General features: G+C 40.5%; 1 protein-coding gene across 13 annotated transcripts in view; it reads right to left on the bottom strand.

The window, feature by feature from the left end:
- Window positions 1-924: 924 nt before the first annotated feature.
- Window positions 925-26,200, bottom strand: part of CSE1L (chromosome segregation 1 like) — a 47,835-nt gene continuing 22,559 nt past the window's right edge. For 7 of the 13 annotated variants that reach the window (XM_074005515.1, XM_074005514.1, XM_074005517.1 and 4 more), the window contains 17 exons: window positions 24,454-24,621; window positions 24,211-24,340; window positions 22,748-22,813; window positions 22,078-22,280; window positions 20,886-20,970; window positions 19,353-19,414; window positions 14,131-14,267; window positions 12,902-13,005; window positions 10,231-10,328; window positions 8,952-9,102; window positions 8,285-8,493; window positions 7,203-7,300; window positions 7,023-7,108; window positions 5,927-6,008; window positions 3,530-3,676; window positions 2,845-3,076; window positions 925-1,165 (listed from right to left, as the gene is read on the bottom strand). In XM_074005515.1, the coding sequence (XP_073861616.1) occupies window positions 1,076-1,165; window positions 2,845-3,076; window positions 3,530-3,676; window positions 5,927-6,008; window positions 7,023-7,108; window positions 7,203-7,300; window positions 8,285-8,493; window positions 8,952-9,102; window positions 10,231-10,328; window positions 12,902-13,005; window positions 14,131-14,267; window positions 19,353-19,414; window positions 20,886-20,970; window positions 22,078-22,280; window positions 22,748-22,813; window positions 24,211-24,340; window positions 24,454-24,621 (2,148 nt within the window). In that variant the 3' untranslated portion in view covers window positions 925-1,075. The remainder of the gene's footprint in view (window positions 1,166-2,844; window positions 3,077-3,529; window positions 3,677-5,926; window positions 6,009-7,022; window positions 7,109-7,202; window positions 7,301-8,284; window positions 8,494-8,951; window positions 9,103-10,230; window positions 10,329-12,901; window positions 13,006-14,130; window positions 14,268-19,352; window positions 19,415-20,885; window positions 20,971-22,077; window positions 22,281-22,747; window positions 22,814-24,210; window positions 24,341-24,453; window positions 24,622-26,200) is intronic. The other 6 variants (XR_012419519.1, XR_012419518.1, XR_012419520.1 and 3 more) reach the window with 3 other exon arrangements.

The following is a 26,200-nucleotide window of genomic DNA, read 5'->3' as shown; positions in this document are numbered from 1 at the left end:
TTTACACTGAATGGACAATGAACAATTCCAGCATAAATAAACTGTGCCTCACAAAATTTAGATACTGATTCTTCATTCCTCAAAAACGAATGCTATACAATTCCATAGGCCAGGCCAAGGGAGGGAGCCAGTGCAACCAACCTCACCAGGCATCCTTGCCAGATCCACCACTGGACGACATGGTTCTAAGGTGTCTGGGTTTGGAAAGTTCCAAGTAACCTCCACTCTCCAGGAAAGAGCAGAGATGAAAGAGATCAAACATCCACAGTCTCAAGTACTCTCAACCACCACCCCATTAAGCCAGGCAGAGCATTTCTCCCAGAGGAGTCACCTACCCAAAACTCACACTGCCACCTAGGAACTGCTATAGAAAATTCTAGTAAATAAGTCCCAAATCTATATTAATGCCCCTTCCCCCATATTAAAAAAGACTAAATAATCTGAGTTTATATGATTTAGAAATTAGGATTTTATAGAGTCCAGGAAAGGAAAAGGGAGAAATTTAAAGAAATTCTTCATGTTTACAAAAGCATGAGAGAGCACCGAAAACCTGTCCTTAAGATGTTCTTAGGTACATATTTTAGGATTTTTATTGCTGATTAGAGATTTAAAACTATGAAATGTGCACTGCTTGGCAAGTAACACAAGTAATTCTTTACTCACATTTCCAATAAAAGCGTAAAGAAACAGACAAAAAATATAAAGGACAAGAGAAATACAAATAGCAACAGCTTCAAAACAAAAGGATTTAGTAACAGAAAGTCTCCACAGTGTCCGTCAAAATTTAAGATTATCCAAACCGTGCAAATATTCAACGCAAACCAGTGCCATACACTGAACTATTAATACTTGTCCCTTGAAGTTGCAAACTAGAAGCCACCCACATAAATGTATGATCACACAAACCAACTAATTTGCTCAAGGTTCAGGTTAAAGCAACATTTAATATCCTTTACAAGATGGAATTTGTGACAAGTTCAAAAGGAAAACTTGCTTTGTTTTAATGCAGCTGTGCTCAGATGTCTGTGATTTCCTGGGAAACCCATCTGGGTTTAGCCAATTAGAAAAATGCATTTTAAAGCAGTGTCACACTGGCTGCCTGAAGGTACCCTTGGAGATACTGGAGCGCTTCTGCATTCAGGCTGGTGCTCACCATTGACGGAACCTACAAGAGATGGGAAACAAACACTGGCTGTTGGAGATCTTGGTGCACCAATACAAACCCCATCTTCCACGGGAAAGCTGCCACAGCTCTGGGAAGAGCAGCCAATCATTAATCACCATCCAAAGATTCTCCAGAAACTCAACTGCTTTAATGCCTTCAAAAACAGGTCTAAAGAATAGATCCATAAGGAATTACTATTATTAGGTGTGATAGTGGTATTGTGGTTAATTAAAAAGTCCTTACTGGTTAATGATGGAGAATGAGGTACTTACAGGTGAAACGATATGATGTCTAAGACTTGCTCAATACAGAGAATAAAAGGAGAAACAAATGAAACAAAACTGGCAAGATACTGGTAATTATTGAAGCTGGGTACATGCAGGCTTCATTCTGCTCTTTCTATGTATGTTTGAAAGTCTCCGTAATAATACAATGAAAAAAAATATATACATATATATATATACACACACCACACACACACGTTTTTTAAGAAACAGGACCTCGCTCTGTTGCCCAGGCTGGATTGCAGTGGCACCATAATAGCTTACTGCAGCCCTGGCTTCCCAAAGCACTAGGACTACAGGCATAAATCAGTGTGTCTGGCTTGAAAAATATATATTTTATCAGGTAACATGTAAGAACTCTATAATAAGTGCTGACAAAATGCAACTATACAGCCATTATTAGGTTTATGCCGTGATCTATTAATTTCTGAGTATGCTGCAATTAAAAAAAAAAAAAACTGTGGCCAGGCTCACACTTGTAATCCCAGCACTTTGGGAGGCTGAAGGAGAAGGATGGCTTGAGCCCAGGAGTTTGAGACCAACCTGGACAACACAGGGAGACCCTGTCTCCATAAAAAAATAAAAAATTAGCTGGGTACAGTAGGTCCTAGCTACTTGGAAGGCTGAGAGGCAGGAGGATCACTTGAACCTGGGAGGTTGAGGCTGCAGTGAGCCATAATTGTACCACTACATTCCAGCCTGGATAAGAGAGGGACCCTGTCTCAAAAATAAATAAATAAATAAAATAAAAGTGAAAAAATGGTACCACATTTTAATAACAGATGGAGTACTTCGATCTGGGAAATAAACACATTTCTAATGAAGGGATTTTTCCTCCTTTGTTCTCACTCCTAAATCCATTCACTTAAAATATATTTGTAGGCCGGGCGCGGTGGCTCAAGCCTGTAATCCCAGCACTTTGGGAGGCCGAGATGGGCGGATCACGAGGTCAGGAGATCGAGACCATCCTGGCTGACACGGTGAAACCCCGTCTCTACTAAAAAATACAAAAAAACTAGCCGGGCGAGGTGGCGGGCGCCTGTAGTCCCAGCTACTCAGGAGGCTGAGGCAGGAGAATGGCGTGAACCCAGGAGGCAGAGCTTGCAGTGAGCCTAGATCACGCCACTGCACTCCAGCCTGGGCGGCAGAGCGAGACTCTGTCTCAAAAAAAAAAAAAAAAAAAAAAAAAATATATATATATATATATATATATATATTTGTAGTACATAATACAAGAAAAAAAGGGGCTCAGTGTTTTTAATTAAAGAAAATAAGCTTGCTGTAACTCAATGAGATTTAGTTTTATTATGCCCACCAATGAAAACAGACACCAGAACAACTACTATCCTTTTGCCCTCCCATTAAAGTCTTCATTTATCACAGAGTAGAACTTACCCTTCCTGGACAGGCGGTAGACAACTTGTGAAGTGACTGTGCCAGGTGAATTTTGGGGTTGTTCACCATTTGACCTACAGGATCATGCTCTTTTTTCCCAGCAAATGCCAACTGTGAGAAGGCAGTCTGATATCCTGGTGTATCTTCTATGTCAATAAAATGTTCCTCATCAGGAATGGTATCATCTTCGGGTAACTCAAAAAGGCCAATCAAAGACTGTAATAATGGAGTCCTGGATTGGATGGAAGAAAGCAAGAGATAAAAAGGTCAAGAAAATACCCTGAAGACTTAAAAGCAGCAATTACTCAGAGACACAAAATTACAGACTCATAGTCTCAAGAAAAAGGGACCTTTGAAATTAAGATGGTTCTTTTCTTGGCTTATTCAGTTCTTCCCCTTAAAGATAAGTCAGTTTTAGTGGGCTTCTGTCATAAAACTGTCTTAGAGATAACCTAGATCAGACTCCTAAAGGGGTCCATGAATCCCCCTGAAAAAGAACCAGGAAACAAGATCATTCTAGGCCCAGAAGGATCCAGAAATCATGTCTTGGAATTGATGGTAGCTTGTGGATAAGCTGAGATCAGACCAAAATTCTCTTGGCCCCCAAGAGACTAAGCTTTGTTAATTTTGCAGTCATATGGGAAGGAAGCTATAACTTACAAAAACATTAAAACGAAGTTCTTACCACAGCTTGGTATACTCAGTGTCCATCATTGGGGGACATTCTGTTAGTAATTTGGTTATGCCAACCGCACAGATCTTTTTCTCTACGTTTCCAGATACTTTCTGAATTTCAGGAATAATAATTTTTTCCAAAACCATTCCAAACATTCTATTAAAGCAAAATAAATCCACTCAATATTAGACCATCACTATAATGAAATAGTAAAATAGATGTTATTTACACTCAGTTACTTCTTATGAATATAATAAATTACTAAATAACAAGACTGCTGTTTTTGATCAGCTGAAGAGACTGAAAGTCAAAACATAAAAAAATCCCATCACACCTCTACCCTGAAGCCAAATGCCATAATCTTTTTTTTGTTTTTGAGACGGAGTTTCGCTCCTGTTGCCCAGGCTAGAGTGGAACGGTACGATCTCAGCTCACTACAATTTCCACCTCTGGGGTTCAAGCAATTCACCTGCCTCAGCCCCCTGAGTAGTTGGGATTACAGGCGCCTACCACCATGCCCGGCGGATTTTTTGTATTTTTAGTAGAGATGGGGTTTCACCATGTTGGCCAGGCTGATCTCGAACTCCTGACCTCAAGTGATCCACCTGCCTCAGCCTCCCAAAGTGCTGGGATTATAGGCGTGAGTCACCATTCCTAGACCTCTCTGCTTTTTTCTTTAAAAATTACACCTGGCGGCCGGGCGCGGTGGCTCAAGCCACCTGGCTAACACGGTGAAACCCCGTCTCTACTAAAAATACAAAAAAAAAACTAGCCAGGCGTGGTGGCGGGCGCCTGTAGTCTCAGCTACTCAGGAGGCTGAGGCGGGAGAATGGCATGAACCCGGGAGGCGGAGTTTGCAGTGAGCCGAGATCACGCCACTGCACTCCAGCCTGGGAGACACAGCGAGACTCCGTCTCAAAAAAAAAAAAAAAAAAAAAAAATTACACCTGGCCAGTCTCAAACAAAACAAAACAAAGGCAGAGAGGAGCAAAGAATGAAAAAAGAATCACCCATCATCCCACCACCCAGAAACAACTAGTTTTAACATTTTTGGGTTATAAGCTTCCCAACTGTCTTTGCTTACATACCTGCAGGTATATAAATGCTAATGGCTGTTTAAAATAATTTGGCCAATCATTCTATGTTGTTGCAAACATGCTAGAAGTGAAGCTTTCCACAATTCTAAATGATGCAAAATCCTCAGTTTATGTGTTAATAGAATCAATTATTTGAAGTGGAAATATGGCTCAAAGAGTATGGCAATTCTAATGCTCTGGATAAAAAGTCCTTATGTTTTGCTTTCCAGAAAGATCATGCTAATTCAGGCTCCCACTAGCAGTGCATGAGATTTCCTCAAAATCCCCTACTGCCGGAAGCCATGTTTTCTGGTCTGCTTTCCAGAGTAATTCATTTTTTAGTCAATGTAGAATTTTTGAGACATAACTGAGGTACAGTGATCTAACCGTCTCCAAAGAAATTTTCCCTAATAGTTGTTCTTTTTATTTTCGTTATAATTGTTTTATTCCCTAATGGGAAATGCCACCTAGATACATTCTTTGCATATCTAACAGATAAGTCAAAAACAAAGTTTTATTGGTCCTAAGTATTTCTCATTTGAAAAATTCTGCTGCGTTTGCATTAGTAGTACATATACTAAAATTGGAACAATATGGAGAAGATTAGCATGATTTTTTTAAAAAGGGGGAAGGAAAATTCTGCTGTTAGGGTTTTTTTGGTTTTTAAATTATACTTTAAGTTCTAGAGTACATGTACTCAACGTGCAGGTTTGTTACATATGTATACATGTGCCAAGGTGGTTTGCGGTACCCATTAACTCATCATTTACATTACTTATTTCTCCTAATGCTATCCCTCCCCCTGCCCCCCACCTCATGACAGGCCCCAGAGTGTGATGTTCCCCGCCCTGTGTCCAAGTGTTCTCACTGTTCGATTCTCACCTATGAGTGAGAACATGTGGTGTTTTCTGCTGTTAGTTTGAATAAGGCAGGCTCCTGGAGACAACACTGACCATTTAACATAATACAGAACACTGGCTGTGGAGAATGCCAGCGTGTAGAGGGGCCTCTAACTAGAGGATTAGAACAATGATTCCAGGATGTTTTTTCTTTTTTTGCGATGGGGTCTCACTATATTGCCCAGGCCGGTCTCAAACTCCTGAGCTAAATCCTCCCTCCTTAGCCTCCCAGAGTGCTGGGATTACGAGCGTGAGCCGGGCCAGGACTACTTTTTCTTTACACCCAATACCTAAGAATATTTTGAAAACCACAGATACTATCTCCATACCAAGAACCACAACGTCATCTATAAGACAGAGATACTGATTTGTACTAAAAAAAAAAAGTCAAAACATTGTCTTCCTTTAAAAAATAATAAAAACAAACTTACTTTGGTTGTATACCATCAAATATTTCTTGTAGTGCTAGTGCCCCATATTTTATGCAATACAAATTAATAAAGACTAAAAAACCTGTTGAAAGAAGATGCAGAATATCAACACAGAGAACTCACACACTGAACTGGTAATTGAGAAGTCTGCAAAATAAACCAATGCATAATCATTAACATCCAAAGGCTGTGGCGTCAATACTTGCCTTCTAATAAATACAAACTTGCCTTTCTATCCTAGACCTTTACATGCCATCTCTCTTTGATTTATATTTCCTTATATCATTCTCTCTATTGAAAAAATGTTTTGGTATCCAACCATAAACCAACCTCTGGAACACAATATGACTGACACTAAATGTTTGGAGAACACAAACATCTTAAACTATTTTCTTTTTTCTTGTGAGAAGGTTTCACCCTGTCACCTAGGCTGGGTGCAATAGGGTGATCACAGCTCACGCAGCCTTAACTTTCCAGGCTCAAGGGATCCTCCCACCTCTGCCTCCTGAGTAGCTGGGACTATAGGCACACACCACCATGCTTGGCTATTTTGCAGAGACAGGGTCTTACCATGTTGCCCAGGCTGGTCTTTAACTCCTGGGCTCAAGGAATACTCCCACTTTCACCTCCCAAAGTACTGGGATTACAGATGAGAGCCACCGCACCAGGCCCTTAAAATATTTTTTTTTTTTTGAAACAGGGTCTCACTCTATCACCCAGGATGGAGTACAGTGGGTATGATCTTGGCTCACTGCAGCCTCAACCTCTGGGACTCAAGTGATCCTCCCACCTCAGCCTCCCAAGCAGCTGGGACTACAGGCACATGCCACCATGCCTGGCTAATTTTTTTGCACTTTTCGTAGGGACAGGGTTTCGCCATGTTGCCCAGGCTGGTCTTGAACTCCTGACCTCAGGTGATCCGCCTCACTTGGCCACCCAAAGTGCTGCAATTACAGGTGTGAACCTCCACACGTGGCCAAGTATTTTTTGCATAAAGTTTAAAATGGATAAAAAGTTTATCTGCAACCATAAAGTCTAAGAGTTTTAGCTACTTTCTTTCATTACTTCTGCAGAACATCCAGATGATTTTACTTACTCTTGATAAACTTGGTTGTTTTGGAATTCTGAAGTCTCTGGAATAGCAGAATGAAGATTTGTTTCCTATATTGGTCAACTGATTCACTAAAGAATTTAAAAAAATCAACAATATAAATTCAGCACTTTTCTGAGCACCTAACAAAATTTCTGAATAAATGCACAAAGCAGTCATACTCACGGAGGCATGTGCTCTATTATACTGTTTAGAAGATAAAAACCTTGGTGGTCATTTGCTTTGGATGCAATCAGCTTCTGAAAGACTCCTAGTAACCCAGGCTGTAAGAAATGAGATCCAAGAGCAAATGGTTAACCAACAGGAATAATTATTCAAAAAGTTAAACATGATGTGTGTCTTAAAACAGAGTTCATACCGTAATAATCTAATTATCCTTTTCTCTTTAATTATTTCTGGAACATATGGGGAAAAATTCCTCCCACATAGCTATTAATTTTTTTTTTTTTGAGACGGAGTTTCACTCCTGTTGCCCAGGCTGGAGTGCAATGGGGTGATCTTGGCTCACTGCCTCTGCTTCCCAGGTTCAAATGATTCTCCTGCCTCAGCCTCCCAAGTATCTGGGATTACAGGCACGCGCCACCACACCCAGCTAATTTTTATTTTTAGTAGAGACAGGGTTTCACCATGTTGGCCAGGCTGGTCTTGAACTGACCTCGGGTGATGTGCCCACCTCAGTCTCCCAAAGTGCTGAGATTACAGGTGTGAGCCAGCACGCCTGACCAAAGTTAAGTTCTTAAAATCAACCTGTTTGGCTCTGTTTTTACAATTTTCCATCATGGATATAAATAACTAAAGGATATAGAATTCTAATAAAACATACCATAACATTTTCTAGGAATTATTTCCCTTATTATTACATTTTTTTAAGAGACAGGGTCTAGCTCTGTTGCCCAGGATGGAGTGCAATGGTGAGATCATGGCTCACTGCAGCCTCAAACTCCTGAGCTCAAGCAACCCTCTCACCTTAGCCCTCCAAGTAGATGGGACCACAGGCATGCTCCACTGTGTCCAGCTAATTAAAAAGCTTTTTTTTCTTTGTAGAGATGGGTCTCACCATGTTGCTCAGGCTGGTCTTAAACTCCTTGGCTCAAGGGATCCTTCCACTAGAGGCTTCCAAAGTGGTGGGCTTGAGCCATTGCCCCCAGCCTTAAATTTATTTTAAATAAAAAAATTCCAAACATCTGCCATCCCCAGTTTCTCCAAGCTACTTTATAAAATTACAATTATACCAAAACCTGACTCACAATTTTGTCAGCTGCAGCACTTGCTATTGTGTTTGAACCACGTTCTAAGAATGCTTGGAGAAGCCTCACTAGAGCAGGAATATTTCCTGTTCTTTCCCAAAGCACTGGCTGAAGGAGATGAGGAAATAAGGCCATATAGGAAGACGGGATGTCATTTTTGTGTGTTTCCAGAAGCAAAGACATCACTTGAAAGACGTATGGAATAAATTCTGTTGATAAAAGTAAAAACAGAGCTGTGAGCTTCAGAAGGAATGGCTGACACAAAAGGCCCACATCGCTTAGGCAGGCTACATTTTATAGCAATGTTAATTTTTTTTTTTTTTTTTTTTTTTTTTTTTTTTGAGACGGAGTCTCACGCTGTTGCCCAGGCTGGAGTGCAGTGGCGCGATCTCGGCTCACTGCAAGCTCCGCCTCCTGGGTTCACGCCATTCTCCTGCCTCAGCCTCCTGAGTAGCTAGGACTACAGGCGCCCGCCACCGCGCCCGGCTAATTTTTTTTTTTTGTATTTTTAGTAGAGACGGGGTTTCACTGTGGTCTCGATCTCCTGACCTTGTGATCCGCCCGCCTCGGCCTCCCAAAGTGCTGGGATTACAGGCTTGAGCCACCGCGCCCGGCCAGCAATGTTAATTTTATTCCATTACAAAGAAAATAATTTTCGTTAACTTACCTTGCACATCATTTTGTAAGATTTCAGTAAACACCAAAAACAAAGCCTCCTCAAAATTTACAACAGCAGCAGGGTTAGCTTTGCAAGTTATTCTTATGGATAAACATATTGCTTCAAACATGTAGTGATTAAAGTGAGGTTTGCTTGGGTTCTGAAATTAAAAAAAAAAAAAAGCCAATGATGCTAATAATCCACACTTAACCTTTATAAAACACATTTAAAATAGAGGCCATCTTATTTTTTAAAAATCAAAATTAAGAAAAAAACACCAATTACAACAATCTAGTACTTGTTCATCTGAATTTTTTTTAATGGCCCAAAGTCCACTATGAAAAAAATACTTCAGAGTTACAGAGTTGCTTATACAAACCTCAGCTCCCAGAGCTGTAAGTAACTTGTCTTAAACCCATGTGCCCTTGCAGAGAAGAAATACTAAGTCCTAGTAATGCCACTAGCCTTAACTTCTGTGGGCCGCAATGTCTATGTCTATTGAGTGATAATCCCCCAAACAAGTAGTTTTTTATGTTCTTTTTAAGCAACAAAACCCCGTTTTTCTTTAAATAGGTTCTTGGAAGGCTATTAGCATACAAATCTGAATCAGAACATGAGATTGTATACGTATGGGAAGTGGAGACTTGGGTTCCCTTCCCCCTCCATCCCTCAAGGCCCTAAGTAATCCAAAGACCCTTACTCAGTTGAACAATAATCACTCTGTTCTCCAAAATCCCTCCAACACTTCCTATGAATTGATGTAATTCTCATAAGATCAAGAATAGCATCTAAAAAGGAATTGTCAGCCTTAAACTGATATTTTATTTCTAAAACAGTGTTAATAAACATGAATCTAAGTATCTGTAAAATTTTGATCGAAGAGTAAACTTTCCTTTTGAGAAGTAAGAGTAAGGAAGAAAACACAAAGGAATTTTAATAATCATTTCATGGAAGTCCAGATAGCCTCTTTTATATCTTAGTGCAAAGCCTACTTAACTCTATTTAAGGTAATTCTGGATCATCTGCACTTTCTTTTTCTACAATAAACATGTTACTTTTGTAATGAGAATGAAAATGTATTCAAGCTTCTAGCATACACTTAAAAGTGACTGCTATTATGTCTCCAATCTAGCAGCATGCCCACAGTTTCAGAAAAGTACATTAGCGGCTCGTCAGTAAGAATTCATAGACCTTCTCTAAAGCTTCACGTAATGCCAAAGAGTTCTGAGGCCCAAACAGTTTGGAGCAAATAAAAAAGGAACCCCACTTTCAAAATTGGCTCTATTACCTTACTAACAGCTAATAGCTTCTGTGTAAGCTGAGTGATGAGAGTAGGGATGTAGGGGATTATGGCTTCTTGTAGGAGAGAAAAACTTCTCATGATAGCTGTAAAATATAAAAACAGCAAAAACAAATAGAGTTTAGTTAAACTTCAGAATAAGAGAGCGACTGGGGGGAAAAAAAGCGCACTAATTCATCAACTAAATTTTAAGATGCTTAGACGACCCCAAGATAGCTCTCCACATTTAAAAATAATCTAAATTTCCCTTCCTTTTAAAATTAGGACAGGGGTTGGCAACAAAATTTAGCTGGGAAATAAGTATTTCTAGAAGGCTCAAGGTTTAAAAAATAATGAACTAAAGAGGCTAAGAGGAAGAAACAGTGAGCTGACATGAATGGAGCAGGTGAGTCTGAGAGAACTGTTTGGGGGTCTCTTTCTCTTAGAAATCAGTAGCAGAGGTCATGCTTGGTGGCTCACACCTGTAACCCCAGCACTTTGGGAGGCCAAGGCTGGCGGATCACTTGAGGCCAGAGTTTGAGACCAACCTGGCCAACATGGAGAAACTCATCTCTATTAAAAATAGCAAAATTAACCAGGTATGTGGTGCACGTCTGTAGTCCCAGCTACTCGGGAGGCTGAGGTGTGAGAATTACCTGAACCTGGGAAGTGGAGGTTGCAGTGAGCCAAGATCATGCCACTGCACTCCAGCCTGGGAGACAGAGTGAGACTCTCTCTCAAAAAAAAAAAAGAAATCAGCATCAGAAAATGTTTAGCCCTAGCCTAAAGGAAACATGATCTCACACTACAGGAAACTGAAAGAGAAAACTGCCTACCCACCTCACTCAAAAAAAGGGAGATTAGGAGCCTTAAAAAATTCTAAAAATACATGTAAAGCCACAGAGAGTCCAAATTGCAAAAATATTGCTCAAAAGTAAGACCATAAATGGGTTAAAAATAGGAAGCATGGGAGAAAAAGAAATTTGTCAGCTAAAAATATATGAAAGCTCTTTCCACAAATAACATTTCCAAAATAAATGTTTACTAAGCAGAGCCCCAAATACATGCCAGGTAGAAAGGATAGAAGGCCATCTGCTCTTGCCTCCTGAACTGTGCACATAATGTTTCCTCCTTTACCAGAGCCAAAGACTCATCCACCCTTCAACAGATTGCTACCTATCCCTCACACCTAACATTCGGTTAGGTCGTATCTCAGCTTAGACATCACTTCCTAGAGAAAATCTTTCCCTGACCTGGGTTAAAAGGGTAGAGGATAAATTGGTGCTCCTCCACTAGTCTGGCACATAATTATTTCATTCACTCATACAGCTGTACAGAGAAGGTATTATATACTGTGTATACTTACATACCCTAAAAACACAGTAATGAAGACCACAAACTAGTTAGCTGCTCTCATAGAAATGGACATTAAGGCTGGGTGCAGTGGCTCACACCTGAAATCCCAGCACTTTGGGAGGCCGAGGCGGGTGGATCACCTGAGGTTGGGAGTTCGAGACCAGCCTGACCAACATGCAGAAACCCCATCTCTACTAAAAATCCAAAATTAGCTGGGCATGGTGGCATATGCCTGTAATCCCAGCTACTCGGGAGGCTGAAGAAGGTGAAATGCTTGAACCCAGGAGGGTGAGGCTGCAGTGAGCTGAGATTGTGCCATTGCACTCCAGCCTGGGCAACAAGAGTCAAACTCTATCTCAAAAAAAAAAAAAAAAGACATTAAACAACAGTAATTACACATCATTGTTGGGGGAAGGACAGTGTTGGAAACATACACCCAGACACACACAGCCACTCTAGGATTTCTGATCCCGACTGGAAGGATCAGGGAGTTTCTGTGAAAAGTGCTTCCTATGACCCAATGTGCTAGGCTTTTGGGATTCAACAGTGAAAAACACTGAGACTGTCTCTAAATTCAGAGCTGGCACCAGGACACCCAACTAATGTAGTGCCTGGTGGATGGATACACCGGACTGTGGATGCATACAGCTGCCTGTGTCCTTGGCAGTATGTAAGAAGACGGTTTGTATAGTCTACCACAGGCACCCACATTTCGCCCCTACCAAGATGAACATGCAGTTAATAAATGTTGCATGATCTCTTCTTTGCCTTAAAGAAACTCAGCCTAGGGAAGAAAAAAAGGGCTTTGCTACATTTTCTGTAACGAGAGGTTCCATATCAAATTAAGATTACTGTTGGCCAGGTGCAGTGTCCTCTAATCCCAGCACTTTGGGAGGCTGAGGCAGGCAGATATTTGAGATCAGGAGTTTGAGACCAGCCTGGCCAATATGGCAAAACCCTGTCTCTATTAAAAATACAAAAATTAGGCGGGCATGGTGGGGCGCGCCTGTAATCCCAGTTAGGAGGCTGAGGCAGGAGAATCACTTGAACCCAGAAGGGAGAGGTGGCAGTGAGCTGAGATCAAACCATTGCACTCCAGCCTGGGCAATGGAGCAAGACTCCGTCTCAAAAAAAAAAAAAAAAAGATTACTGTCAACAGTAAACAAGATAATGTTTTTCATTTTGAAATACCTAAACTAACTTACTCCTTGGTAAACATTATCTGGTTCATAGACCGTATAACCTGAAGTATAACTCAGGTTATACTTACCCTTACAATCTGAGATTGGATACCTGTAGTCTGCACACCAGGGAAACAGCCTACCTTTCATAATATATTCATTTTCTGAAGAGCCAGGAAGTGTGAGAGCTTTGAAAAGGTTTGTTAGCAGAATCTCAACAAACGGTGCGATTTCTGCAGCTGTAAAGCTATAGATGAAAAAACAGCTTTCAGTCACTACCAACTCTTGAGCTTGTCACTGTGGATTAACCTTGGCAACCACTATGTCACCCTTCTCAGCATAAAACTGAGCCATCTCCCACCACTGACAATTGATAGATGGTTTAGGAAAATAACTTTTTTACATGTGCTCATGTTAATCTCCTAAGAAGGCACATCGAGAACCAAATACAACTGAACCAAAAAGCCAGCTAAACCCAACAACATCTAATGTTGCAACAGTTGTCCCTGGTTTGTAACTATTACCACTGAGAACAGAACTCAGAATCTCAGGAGTCTCCATCATTTATTTATTTTTTTTTGGAGGTGGAGCAAGATTCAGAACTGTTTTCTGTATAAATTCTGGGCCTGAAGATAGGTACTGGCTTGACTCACCTCAAAGGATGTCCTTTCTACTCTTAACTGGCCACTGAGAGTATCTGTACTTCAAGTTCTTGATGAAGGAAAGAACCTAGAACTGTTTTCCATCTCTTACCCAAAGCTTAATTTCAAGAAATAATACTGTTGAACAGTGGCCTGAAAGACAGGCAGACCATCCATTCCTCTATATTTCATCCTTAGTTCAGGCCAGAAGAGCTATTTTCTTGGCCCCTAGTGAATTACTTTCATTCGGTTTGGTCATATCTCAGAAATAAGTGACATTAGGCAAACAGCCACATGAAAATAACTGTTACATGATGTTGCTGAGAACACCACTACTACTATTGTACAGTATTCTCTTGCTTTAATTTTAATCTCATAGACACTGTGAAAATTTTAACTCCCCAAGTTTCCCTCTTTGCCTTGGCTGCTAAGAGACTCCAAATAAAATCTAGAGTTTCTTTAACTACTATATAGGATCCTTTGACACACATTTCTGTTTGTTAACTTTATTCCAGTTACTTTCCTCGGCTCCAGTTTATTTAATTGTATTGTCATAATGCAGCTATTCTGGTAAGCAGCCTCAAATCCTTTTAGAATGAGACAGTATAAATGAATAAAAAGCAGACATTTGTTTTCCTGCTAGTGAAATTATGAAAACATTCAGAGATATCTTTGAGAAGCACAGTACAGCCCCTATCCCAGGCTTAAAAACTTTAGAATAAAATACTCACAGAGTGGCATTGTTAGGCCCTCGCATAGTAAAGAGTCGTTCAAGAGCATGAGCTGCGTAAGTATGAACAACAATACTTTCAGCTTGAAGATGATTAATCAAGAGAGGAATCGAGACTAAAAGATGCTCTTTTGGCACCTAAAAAACACAATAATATACATGCTCTAAATGCAATGATTCCATATTTGAGTAAAAAACAATTGGAAGAGAAGGGCCTGTTGATTTAAACAATTTGCTATTTTTAAGCTCTAATAGATGATGCTGCTGCCCAGATCCAAACTTTTACTTGCACATAATGGTTCAGTTTCCACTTTCTAAATTCTCCTTTTCAGAGCACAAAACTATGAGGATAAATAACATCTTGTAGATAAATCAACATACCATAGAATAATATCACAGAGAAGCAGACTAAGATTTCACCAAACCTAAGAATTATCAGTAGCAGATATTTCTTGAAAAACTTATTTAACCTTTTTGTGTCTCATTTTTTGTTCTCTCCCCACCCCCAAAAAGCAACAAATATAAGAACAATCTTCATTAAAAACCTCTAAATTTGAAATATTCATTAGTCTAAACTAGAAAAGCCTGCTGGGTATCATGGTTCATTCCTGTCTGTAATCCCAATACTTTGGGAAACCAAGGTAGAACAATCGCTTAAGCTCAGGAGCTCAAGATCAGCCTGGGCAACATAGCGAGACCCCATCTCTATTTAAAAAAATAAAAAATAAAAAATTAGCTGGGCATGGTAGTGAATTCCTGTAGTCCCAACTACTTGAAAGGCTGAGGTAGGTGGTTCACTTTAGGCACTAAATGAATAACTCAAAAACGATGTTAAGCACAAACAGTCATGATGTAGCAGGGTATGGTGGAGCATGCCTGTAATCCCATCAGCTAGGGAGGCTAAGGCAGGAGGATCGCTTGAGTGCAGAATTTCCTGACTGAGGTAAGCTATGATCGCACCACTGCACTCCAGCCTGGGCAACAGAGCAAGACCCCATTCTCAAAATAAAACAGAAAAGGCTGGGCGCAGTGGCTCTCGCCTGTAATCCCAACACTTTGGGAGTCCGAGGGGGGTGGATCACGAGGTCAGGAGATCAAGAACATCCTAGCTAACACGGTGAGACCCCGTCTCTACTAAAAAATACAAAAAAAATTAGCCGGGCATGGTGGCAGTCGCCTGTAGTCCTAGCTACTCAAGAGGCTGAGGCAGGAGAATGGTGTGAACCAGGGAAGCAGAGCTTGCAGTGAGCTGAGATCATGCCACTGCACTCCAGCCTGAGCGACAGAGCGAAGACTCTGTCTTTAAAAAAAAAAAACAAAAACAAAAAATGAAACCCACGGTATGATGTCATTTATATAAACAAAAATTTAAAACCTAGGCCAGGCGTAGTGAATCACGACTGTAATCCCAGCACTTTGGGAGGCTGAGGCGGGTGGATCACCTGAGGTCAGGAGTTCGAGACTAGCCTGGTGAAGATAGCGAAACCCTGTCTCTATCAAAAATTGGTGGGCACCTGCAGTCCCAGCTACTTGGGAGGCTGAGGCAGGAGAATGGCTTGAACCTTGGCAAGAAAGCAAGACTCCATCTAAAAACAAAAAAAATTAAAACCTACAGAATACTAAATAATTTTTGCAGAAACATAAACACGTAGTGAAAGTATAAGAAAAGCACTTACATGGGTATAAAATACACTGAATTCATGACAGTAATTACCTATAGAGAGAAAGGCACTGACTGGGCAGGGAGCACCTGGAGTACCTCCACTGTATATGTATGTATAAATAAATACGGCCTGGAGTTTTAAGATTTTCGAGGATTATTTCAGTAATCATCATATTGTTTTATTCCTGCTTGTGTGTTTAAAATATTTTGCAAGATGGCACCACTTTTACTGGGCAAAGACATCAAAGGAATAAAATGACTGCACATTTTGATTTTTTTCTCAGTACATTTTTTTCTCAGTACATTTTTCTCAGTAAATTTTTCTCAGTACATCTCAGAAAAAACATTTTTTTTTCTCAGACCTAGGCATTAAGAATCAGAAGAAAAACTACACGTTCTCTAAAAATTAAGACCAACAATCAGATAGAAAAATGGGCAAAAGAATATGAATTCACAGTTCACAGAAAAGAAATGAAAATGGACCCTTCAAATGGAAAGGTGCTTAATTGAACTCAAAATAAATCAAATATAAATTAAAACTGCAATGAGATAGATACCATTTAAGATTGGCAAATTCCAACACACTCTAACTGGGGAAGCAGGTATTCTCTATTGTTTTTCTCAATTCATTTTTTAAAAGTAATGCCATCTAGCTGGGCGTGGCGGCACATGCCTGGGTTCCAGCTACTTGGGAGGCTGAAGTGGAAGGACTGCTTGAGCCCAGGAGTTCAACGCTGCAGTGAGCTGTGGTCATGTCACTGCACTCCAGCCTGGGCGACAGAACGAGACCGTGTTTCAAAAAATAAAGAAATGGGCCGGGTATGGGTAGCTCACGCCTGTAATTCCAGCACTTTCGGAGGCTGAGGTGGTGGTGGATCACCTGAGGTCAGGAGTTTGAGTACAGCCTGGCCAATATGGTAAAACCCCGTCTTTTCTAACAATACAAAAATTAGCTGGGCATGGTGGCAGGAACCTGTAATCCCAGCTACTCGGGAGGCTGAGGCAGAAGAATTGCGTGAACTGGCAGGCGGAGGCTGCAGTGAGCCGAGATCATACCACTGCACTCCAGCCTGGGCAACAGAGCAAGACTACCTCTCAAAAAAAAAAAAAAAAAAAAAAGACAGAAGACAGAAAAATAAAGAAAAGAGAAAAGAAAAGAAGGAAAGAATAAACTAAGTAAAAAATATAAAAAATTAGTCAGGTGGTGTGGCACACACCTATAGTCTTGGCTACTCAGGGAGGCTTAGGCAAAAGGGTCGCTTGAACCTACAAGTTCAAGGCTGCAGTGAGCTATGATCGTAGTAGTGCACTGGGCGACAGTGAGACCTTGTCTCAAAAATAAATGAATAAAGCCGGGCACGGTGGCTAACGCCTGTAATCCTAGCACTTTGGGGGGCTGAGGCAGGTGAATTGCTTGAGATCGGGAGTTTGAGACCAGCCTGACCAACATGGAGAAACCCCGTCTCTACTAAAAATACAAAATTAGCCGGGCGTGGTGGCGGATGCCTATAATCCCAGCTACTCGGAGGCTGAGGCAAGGGAATCGCTTGAACCCAGGAGGCGGATGTTGCAGTGAGCCGAGATCGTGCCACTGCACTCCAGACTGGGCAACGAGAGGGAAACTCCGTCTCCAAAAAAAAAAAAAAAAAAAAAAAAAAAAATTAGAATAAAACAAAAATAAATAAAATGGCAAAACTTCTATTATGTAAAGTATATCTCAATTTTTAAAATGCTACTTAAAAAGTGTTGACAATGTAACGTTCTCCTTCATCTGAATCCACTGATCACTCTTAACATCATTAGAAATGGATAACCAAGGGCCAGGTGTGTTGCCGGACGCCTGTAGTCCCAGCTACTTGGGAGGCTGAGGCAGGAGAATGGCGTGAACCCAAGAGGTGGAGCTTGCATTGAGCCAAAATGAAAAAAAAAAAAAAAAAAAAAAAAAAGGCCACCAGATATTGTGTATATCCTGATAAAATGAAACAGAAAGTATACCTATGATGCTTTCTTGTGTCACCCCCGACCAAGGAATCTAAGTCTAATCAAGTCCCCAGATTTACCGATATAGAAAATATGGGGATTAGAGGGACAACATAAACTACAGGAGACCCTTGAACAACACAGGTTTGACTCTTGCTCTGTTGTCCAGGCTGGAGTGCAATGGCACGATCTTGGCTCACTGCAACCTCCCCCTCCTGGGTTCAAGTGATTCTCATGCCTCAGCCTCCCGAGTAGCTAGGACTGCAGGCGTGTGCCACCACACACGGCTAATTTTTGTATTTTTAGTAGAGATGGGGTTTTGTCACGTTGGCCAAGGTGGTCTCAAACTCCTGACCTCAAATGATCTGTCTGCCTCAGCCTCTCAAAGTGCTGGGATTACGGGCACAAGCCGCCGTGCCTGGCTGGATTTGTTTTAGACCAAATGCAAACAGAAAACACGGTATTCCTGGGATGCAAAATCTGTATATGGGAGACTGGCTTTTCATGTATGAGGATTCTGCAGGGCCAAATGTGGGACCTAACTATGCATGAACTTTGGGATATTCAGGGGTCCTGGAACCAATACCCCTTGCATACTGAGGGATGACTGTATACCATTAGGATGCAATCAGCCAAAAGTAAAATGCGAGAAACTCTCTAAGATAAATGAGTGTTTTCTCCAACAACAAGCATAAGAGAGTAGAGGCCAGGTGCAGTGGCTCATGGCTGTAATCCTAGCACTTTGGGAGGCCAAGGCTGGTGCATCACCTGAGGTCAGGAGTTTGAGACCAGCCTGGCCAACATGGGGAAACCCCATCTCTACTAAAAATACAAAAAGTTAGCCAGGCGTGGTGACAGATGCCTGTAATCCCAGCTACTAGGGAGGCTGAGGCAGAATTGCTTGAACCCAGAAGGCAGAGGTTACAGTGAGCCGAGCCACTGCATTCCAGCTTGGATGACAGAGCGAGATCCGTCTCAAAAATAAATAAATAAATAAAGGAAAGGAAGGCAGTTGGGTGCAGTGGCTCATGCCTGTAATTCTAGCACTTTGGGAGGCCGAGGTGGGCAGATCGCCTGAGGTCAGGAGTTTGAGACCAGCCTGGCCAACATGGGGAAGCCCTGTCTCTACTAAAAATACAAAAGATTAGCGAGGTGTGGTGGCAGGTGTCTGTAATCCCAGCTATTCGGGAAGCTGAGACAGGAGAATCACGTGAACTCAGGAGGCAGAGGTTGCAGTGAGCCAAGATGGAGCCACTGCACTCCAGCCTGGGTGACAGAATGAGACTCTATCTCAAACAAAAAGCGGGAAAGAAGGACCTCTCTGTTGTAAATTAAGAGACTTAAGACACAATCAACTGTAAGCAATGTGTGGACAGTATCTAGATTCCAATTCTATTACTGTAATTGCAAAAAGACATCTGAGGAAAATTAAGCATGGTCTGAAATTCTAAGTTATAAAGAAATCACTGTTAATTTTGTTAGATGTGGATATAAAATGACTGCACAGTAGACAAGAAGGTGGTACATAATAAAACTCTTAAAGAGATTAAGCAGCATGTAACAAATAAAAAGCTACTTACTTGATTTCTAAAAATCATAATATATTTGATACCATCAGCTTTAAGGACAGGAAATTCATTCACTATTAAAAAAACAGAAAGCCATAGTTAAGTGGTAAGGATCATTACTTCCAAATTAGTGATATCATCAGAGTTACAAAAAAATGATAAAATGTCAAGTAATTAAAGCACAGTTAATTATATAATGATTTACTATTTAGCCATTAATTTTGGTAGGATTATAAATAATTTTATTTTTCCTCATGCCTATTTCATGACAAAGGAACACATATTATATAATTGAGTAAAAATGAGCTGGACCATGCATCGGTGAGCATGTCTACCTACATTCCCAGAAGTGAAGCTATTCTGAATTAGAAACATGTCTCTCTAGCTGGAATTTGCTTTACATTATTCCAGTGGTAGGGAAATAAATGAAAGGAATAGATCACTAAATGTTAATAATTCTTGAAGCTAGATGATAGTCACATAGGAGCGTATTACAATATTCTCTTCACCTTTAGGTGTATATAAATTTCCCACATTAAAAATTTTTTTTTTTTTAAAGAATATATCTGAATCTAGAGGAATACATTCATAAACATCAGAAACTATCCTTAATTTTTTTTTTTTTTTGAGACAGAGTCTCGCTCTGCCTCCCAGGCTACAGTGCAGTGGCACGATCTCAGCTCACTGCAACCCCTGCCTCCTGGATTCAAGCGATTCTCCTGCCTCAGCCTCCCGAGTAGCTGGGCTTACAGGCATGTGCCACCACGTCCGGCTAGTTTTTTTATTTTTAGTAGAGACGGGGTTTCACCATTTTGGCCAGGTTGGTCTCGATCTCTTGATCTCATGATCCGCCCACCTTGGCCTCCCAAAGTGCTGGGATTACAAGGGTGAGCCACTGCGCCCAGCCAAAAGATATCCTTAATATTTATCAATTTTCTAGTTCTTTGAACTGTACTCCAATTTTTAAGAATTCATTTTTCAAATAAAAAAGGAAGCCAATGTATAATTATTTATCCACTAGGTAGCAAAACTGAGTTACAGTTTAGTTGTACTTATTCCTATTTTCTTCCTAATCAAGCAATATTTTATCAATAATTAATTTCACATGGACAAGACCTGGGGAAACCATTTGAGATTTTATTAATAAAAGAAATAATAGGCAGGGCATGGAGGCTCATGCCTGCAATCCCAGCACTTTGGGAGGCCAACGCAGGTGGATCACCTGAGGTTAGGAGTTCGAGACCAGCCTGGCCAACAAGGGGAAACCCTGTCTCTACAAAAAATATAAAAATTAGCCAGGCATACTGGTATGTGCCTGTAGTCCCAGCTGCTTGGTAAGCTGAGGCAGGAGAATAATTTGAACGCAGGAGGCAGGGGTTGCAGTGAGTGGAGACCACGCCACCGCACTCCAGCCTGGGTAAGAGTGAGACACCATCTCAAAAGAAAAGAAAAAAAGAATGAATGGGAACAAGGATAGGAAGCCATGTTTTTAATTGCAGATATAGTGTGGTAAGCTGTAAAAAAAGCAAGAATTTCACAACTCACCATTAGCTGATTTTAAATCAGGGAGGATGTGATTCACAAAGAACTCAGTTAGGTTTACAAGTTCATTTGCTTGTGTAATTCCATGCTGAAAAGCAAATTCATAACATGGTAAGATAACAAAATACCTGTATATATCTACATTAGAAATGTAGGCAAGTTTAGAAAACCACGTTAAAAATGGAGATGAACACTTCAAAACACAAACTGCTTATGTATAAAATGAGACTGTACTGGCTGGGTAGAGGAGCTCACGGCTGTAATCTCAACACTTTGGGAGGCTGAGGCGGGTGGATCACTTGAAGTCAGGAGTTCAAGACCAGCCTGGCCAACATGGCAAAACCCCATCTCTACTAAAAATACAAAAAATTAGCCAGTGTGGTTACATGCACCTGTAATTCTAGCTACTCGGGAGGCTGAGGCACAAGAATTGCTTGAACCCGGGAGGCAGAGGTTGCAGCAAGCTGAGATCTTGCCAATGCATTCCAGCCTGGATGATGTCTCAAATAAAAAAAAAGAAAAGAAAAGAAAAGAAAAAGAACACTTCAAAACACAAATTGCTTATGTATAAAATATAAAATAAGACTATATTGTCCAGACATGGTGGCTCACACCTGTTTCCCAGCACTCTGGGAGGCGGAGGTGTAAGGATCACATGAAGTCAGGAATTGGAGACTACCCTGGCCAATATGGTAAAATCCTGTCTCTACAAAAAATACAAAAATTAGCCAGGTGTGGTGGTGCACACTTATAATCCCAGTTACTTGGGAGGCTGAGGCAGGAGAGTCACTTGAACTCAGGAGGTGGAGGTTGCAGTGAGCTGAGATCGCGCCATTGCACTCCAGCTTGGTGACAAAGCGAGACTCTGTCTCAAAAAAGTAAAAACGTAAAATAAGACTATACTAATAGACAATAAACTTTCCAAAATTAAAGAACAGCTAAGTTAAGCATATTTTATACAGCAGATCTCAGCTAAGGTAACAAGTGGGGCATAATCAATTTTCTGGTCTATAAGAAACTTAAGTGCTCAATACATCAACATAAAGCCATCTTCAGAGATTATATAAATCTTAAATCAGAATTAATAGGTTATCTGGCAGAGTAGGCTCTATTATCAGAGACGTTATTTCTTTTTGACTTGTGTGGGTGTCACTGATGTCTGTTTTAGAAACAAAACCACATTAAAAATATTTACCTTCTGTGTTTGGGCTTTTGATGCCAAAGATGTCACTAGGTAGATGGCTGCATCTTTGTGTTTCCAGTTGACAGATGGATTTTTTGCATATTCCTGCAGCATGGAATTAACATAACCAGAGAAGATTCCTGTCACGGGTCCCTCAAAAAACTTGCATAATCCTCGTACCAGATCACAAGCAGCCCTGCGTCTAGTATCAATATCTATGAAATGAAAAGAAAATATATTATGGGGAAAAAAAACAACTAACAACAAACTGACCCAATTTATAAGAAAACAAATTGCCTGGAATAATTTGGCTATGATTGTAGAAAGAAAAAAAAAAGAACAAAACACAAACGGCCACCCAATAGCTATCAGCAACACAAACAATGAAAAAAAAATCCCCCAAGAAATACGAAATCAAAATGAAACTAAAGAGGTCACAGAATCACAGAATTTTGATAAATACTAACTATGTAAGAATAGACAAATGATTCAACTTTTGATACTTTCATGCAGGTCACATATAAGAGCTTTTTAAGACAAGCTGAAGAAGGACAACAGTTCTCAACGAAAGCCAGCTGAAAAAACACTTATGCTCAATCCCACTTCTCCCATTTACTAGAAAGAGAACCACCTTAAAACTGGCTTGCTAAAAGACTAGTAACTAAAAAACCAAGATACACACCAGATCCTTCCAAATCTCTCCTTATGTACTCCTCAGAATTATCTTCAAACGCTTCTTCATCAGCAGCTACAGAGAGAGATATTTCAGATAACACTCCAAAAGACGTCACTGTACTTTACAGCTGAGAATGCAGAAGAGTATGTAGAACTGCCTTGTTCTACAGCAAAGAATTCTTTCCTATCAGATGACTACTTCACATACTCTTAATCATTATCTAGAGCAGCAAATGCTACCCTGAAAGGTGAGGTATTAGGTAATTCACACAACTGTGAGACAGGCTCACTTGTTCTAATGTGACAATTTCCCCAGAATTGGATTACACCTGCAACTGTCAAAAATGTTAGGGATCAATATCAGAATGCCAGCTTTAAATTTCACCAAATAAGATTAAAAAACCAACAACCTAATTTTAATCACTATTATTTCATTAAAGTCATTTCAACAACAAATAAGTAGAGTGGACAATGTCAGATCTGGCCGGCATGGTGGCTCGTGCGTGTAACCCAGCACTTTTGGAGGCTGAAATGGGAAGATCGCTTGAGGCCAGGAGTTTGAGACCAGCCTGGTCAACACAGCGAGATCTCATCTCTATTTTTATCATATAAATTAAAAAAAAAAAAAAATCTATCCACACACACACACACACTTTGGAGATGGGGTCTCACTCTGTCACCTAGGCTGGAGTGCAGTTGTGTGATCATGTCTCACTGCAGCCTCCACCTCCTGGGCTCAAGCAAAACTCCCACCTAAGCCGCTTGAGTACCTGGGACCACAGGCACATGCCACTATACCCAACTAATTTATTTCTTGTAGAGATAAGGTTTTGCCATTTTGGCCTGGGCTCAAGTGTTCCTCCCACCTCAGCCTCCCAAAGTGCTGGGATTAAAGGTATGGGCCACCACACCCAGCCAGAAGATTTATCCTTTAAACATATTTTTATGAAAACACAACAGGAAATAAAATCTCATGCTATATTGTCCTTAATTTCCTTATTTTGTTCTAGACATAATTTGAGAACCACTGATCTAATAACTATTTTGATATAAAACACAATCCTGGCCAGGCATGGTGGCTCATGCCTGTAATCCCAGCACCATACTCAGCACTCCAGCCTGGGTGACAGAGCAAGACCCCTGCCTCAAATAAATAAATACACAAAGCCAGCTAAAAATTCAGTGAAACAATAAATGAAACAAAATCAAATTCTTTCGCTAAACAGAGATTCCAGGTAGCTTATCGTCTTAATGTAAAGGAATTTTTGAAGTCTTATTTAATATTTCCATGAGAAAACCTTCACATGGCACAAGAAAACTCATTACAGATACTACATCTTCTGTCTTGGTTTAGAAAATAAGAAATAAATGATATACAAGTTTTATTCAGTAATAAATTAATTAGACTGAATATATTACAAATAACAAAGACTTAGTAAATTTATACTAATATACTTTTGCCATAATTACCTCTAAATTCCATGTTAGGCACAATAACCTTTTCACAGATACTCGTCAGCGTGTTCTGGTCTTCAAATAGATTCTTATAATGAGGTCTCTCACAAACTGAAGCCAGAAATTGAATTGCATTACTTACCAACTGGAACAAAACACAAAAACAAGAATATTTTTAAAAGCAAAACTCAACAGCTTATTTCTTGGGAAGATAGGGAGAGAATGTCTTTTAATTATTTTTCTCCACCGTCATCTTACCAAATCATATTTAACCTCTTGACCCGTTGTAACTAGTAAATTCCAGATGGCTGTAACAAAACGAGGCAGGTATCGCTGGAATTCTTCATCGTACTTTTGTGCATAGAGTGCAGCATTATCACAAATCTGGGATTTTAAGAGCTCCAATAAGCCGGCTTCCTCTTCATCCTCACATAAAAGAAAACAAAAACTCCAACATACAACTCTAATGCTAACATAAGTAAGAGGAGTAACTGAAATTCCTGAACTAGACTCATTATCAATTAAATCCAAATCAAATCAGTTATTGTAAACTACAGCTATGTCACCATCAATCTTTTCACCAAGTCTTTCAAATAAGTTGCTGAATTACAAAATATTTCCGTATTAGATTCAAACAGTATATTCTGGCCTAGTGTAGTGGTTCACGCTGGTAATCCCGGCCCTCTGGGAGGCTGAGGCGGGAGGATGGCGTGAGGCCAGGAGTGTTTTTTTTTTTTTGAGACGGAGTCTTGCTCTGTCACCCAGGCTGGAGTGCAGTGACGCGATCTCAGCTCACTGCAAGCTCTGCCTCCCGGGTTCACACCATTCTCCTGCCTCAGCCTCCCGAGTAGCTGGGACTACAGATGCCTGCCATCACGCCTGGGTAATTTTTTTATTTTTATTTTTTTAGTAGAGACAGGGTTTCACCGTGTTAGCCAGGATAGCCAGGATGGCCTCGGCCTCCCAAAGTGCTGGGATTACAGGCATGGGCCACTGCACCCGGCCAAGCCCAGGAGTTTGAGTCTTGCCTGGGCAATACAGCAAGCCCCCAAAATAAAAAAAAATCATCTGGGCATGGTGGCGCATACCCATAGTCCCAGCTAGTTGGGAGGTTGAAGTGGGAGGATCACTTGAGCCCAGGGTGGTTGAAGCTGCAGTAAGCCATGATCACGCCACTGCACTCCAGCCTTGGTGACAGAGTGAGACAGGGGAAGACATCAGAGGGAGACCAAAAACCAAAGCCAAAACCAAAACTCCCTCACACTGATTACTCAAGGCATAAATAGGGATGTAAAACGACACAAGGTAGCACATAGTTAACTGGGCAAAAAGGTCCTTGTAAGAATTCTATCCAAAAAATTTCCTTGAGACTTTTGTGTGAAGAAAAGTTTTGTTTTCTGAAGTTTTTCCCCCAATGGACTGAAATAATTATTTCATGAGAGCTACATCTTTTAAAGTTCCTATTAATATAGTCAAACTCTGAGACAAAATCTGTTGTACAACTATAGTAATGATTTCTTTCTGTACCCCAGAAAGAAATCAAACCTGATTTGAATCACCAATTTTTAGTTTATTTGGTATTGAAGTATTCTTAATATTTTGTCTTTTGTCTCTTCGGAAAGGTCATAAATATATTAACAAATGAGTAGCACGGAATAAGTGTTGTATGTTTAAAAGTACACAGTATAAAACCTGTATCAGAAATCTTTACAAATTACAACCTTTTACCATTTTCTCTCTTTCTCGAGCTGTGGAAAATTTTTTCTTTTTTTGAGACGAGGTCTCCCTGTGTCTCCCAGGCTGGAGTGTAGTGGCATGGTCAAAGCTCTTTGCAGGCTTGCCCTACTGGGCTCAAGGTCAAAGGATCCTCACAACTAAGCCTCCTCAGTAGCTGTGACCATTAGCATGAGCCAACACGTCTGGCTAATTTTATTTTTATTTTTTGTAGCAATGGGGTCTCCTTACGTTGCCCAGGCTGGTCTTGAACTTCCGGGCTCAAGGGATC

Source organism: Macaca fascicularis, chromosome 10 (genome assembly GCF_037993035.2).
Source record: "Macaca fascicularis isolate 582-1 chromosome 10, T2T-MFA8v1.1".
NCBI lineage: Eukaryota > Metazoa > Chordata > Mammalia > Primates > Cercopithecidae > Macaca > Macaca fascicularis.
This window is presented reverse-complemented; position numbering and strand designations above follow the sequence as displayed.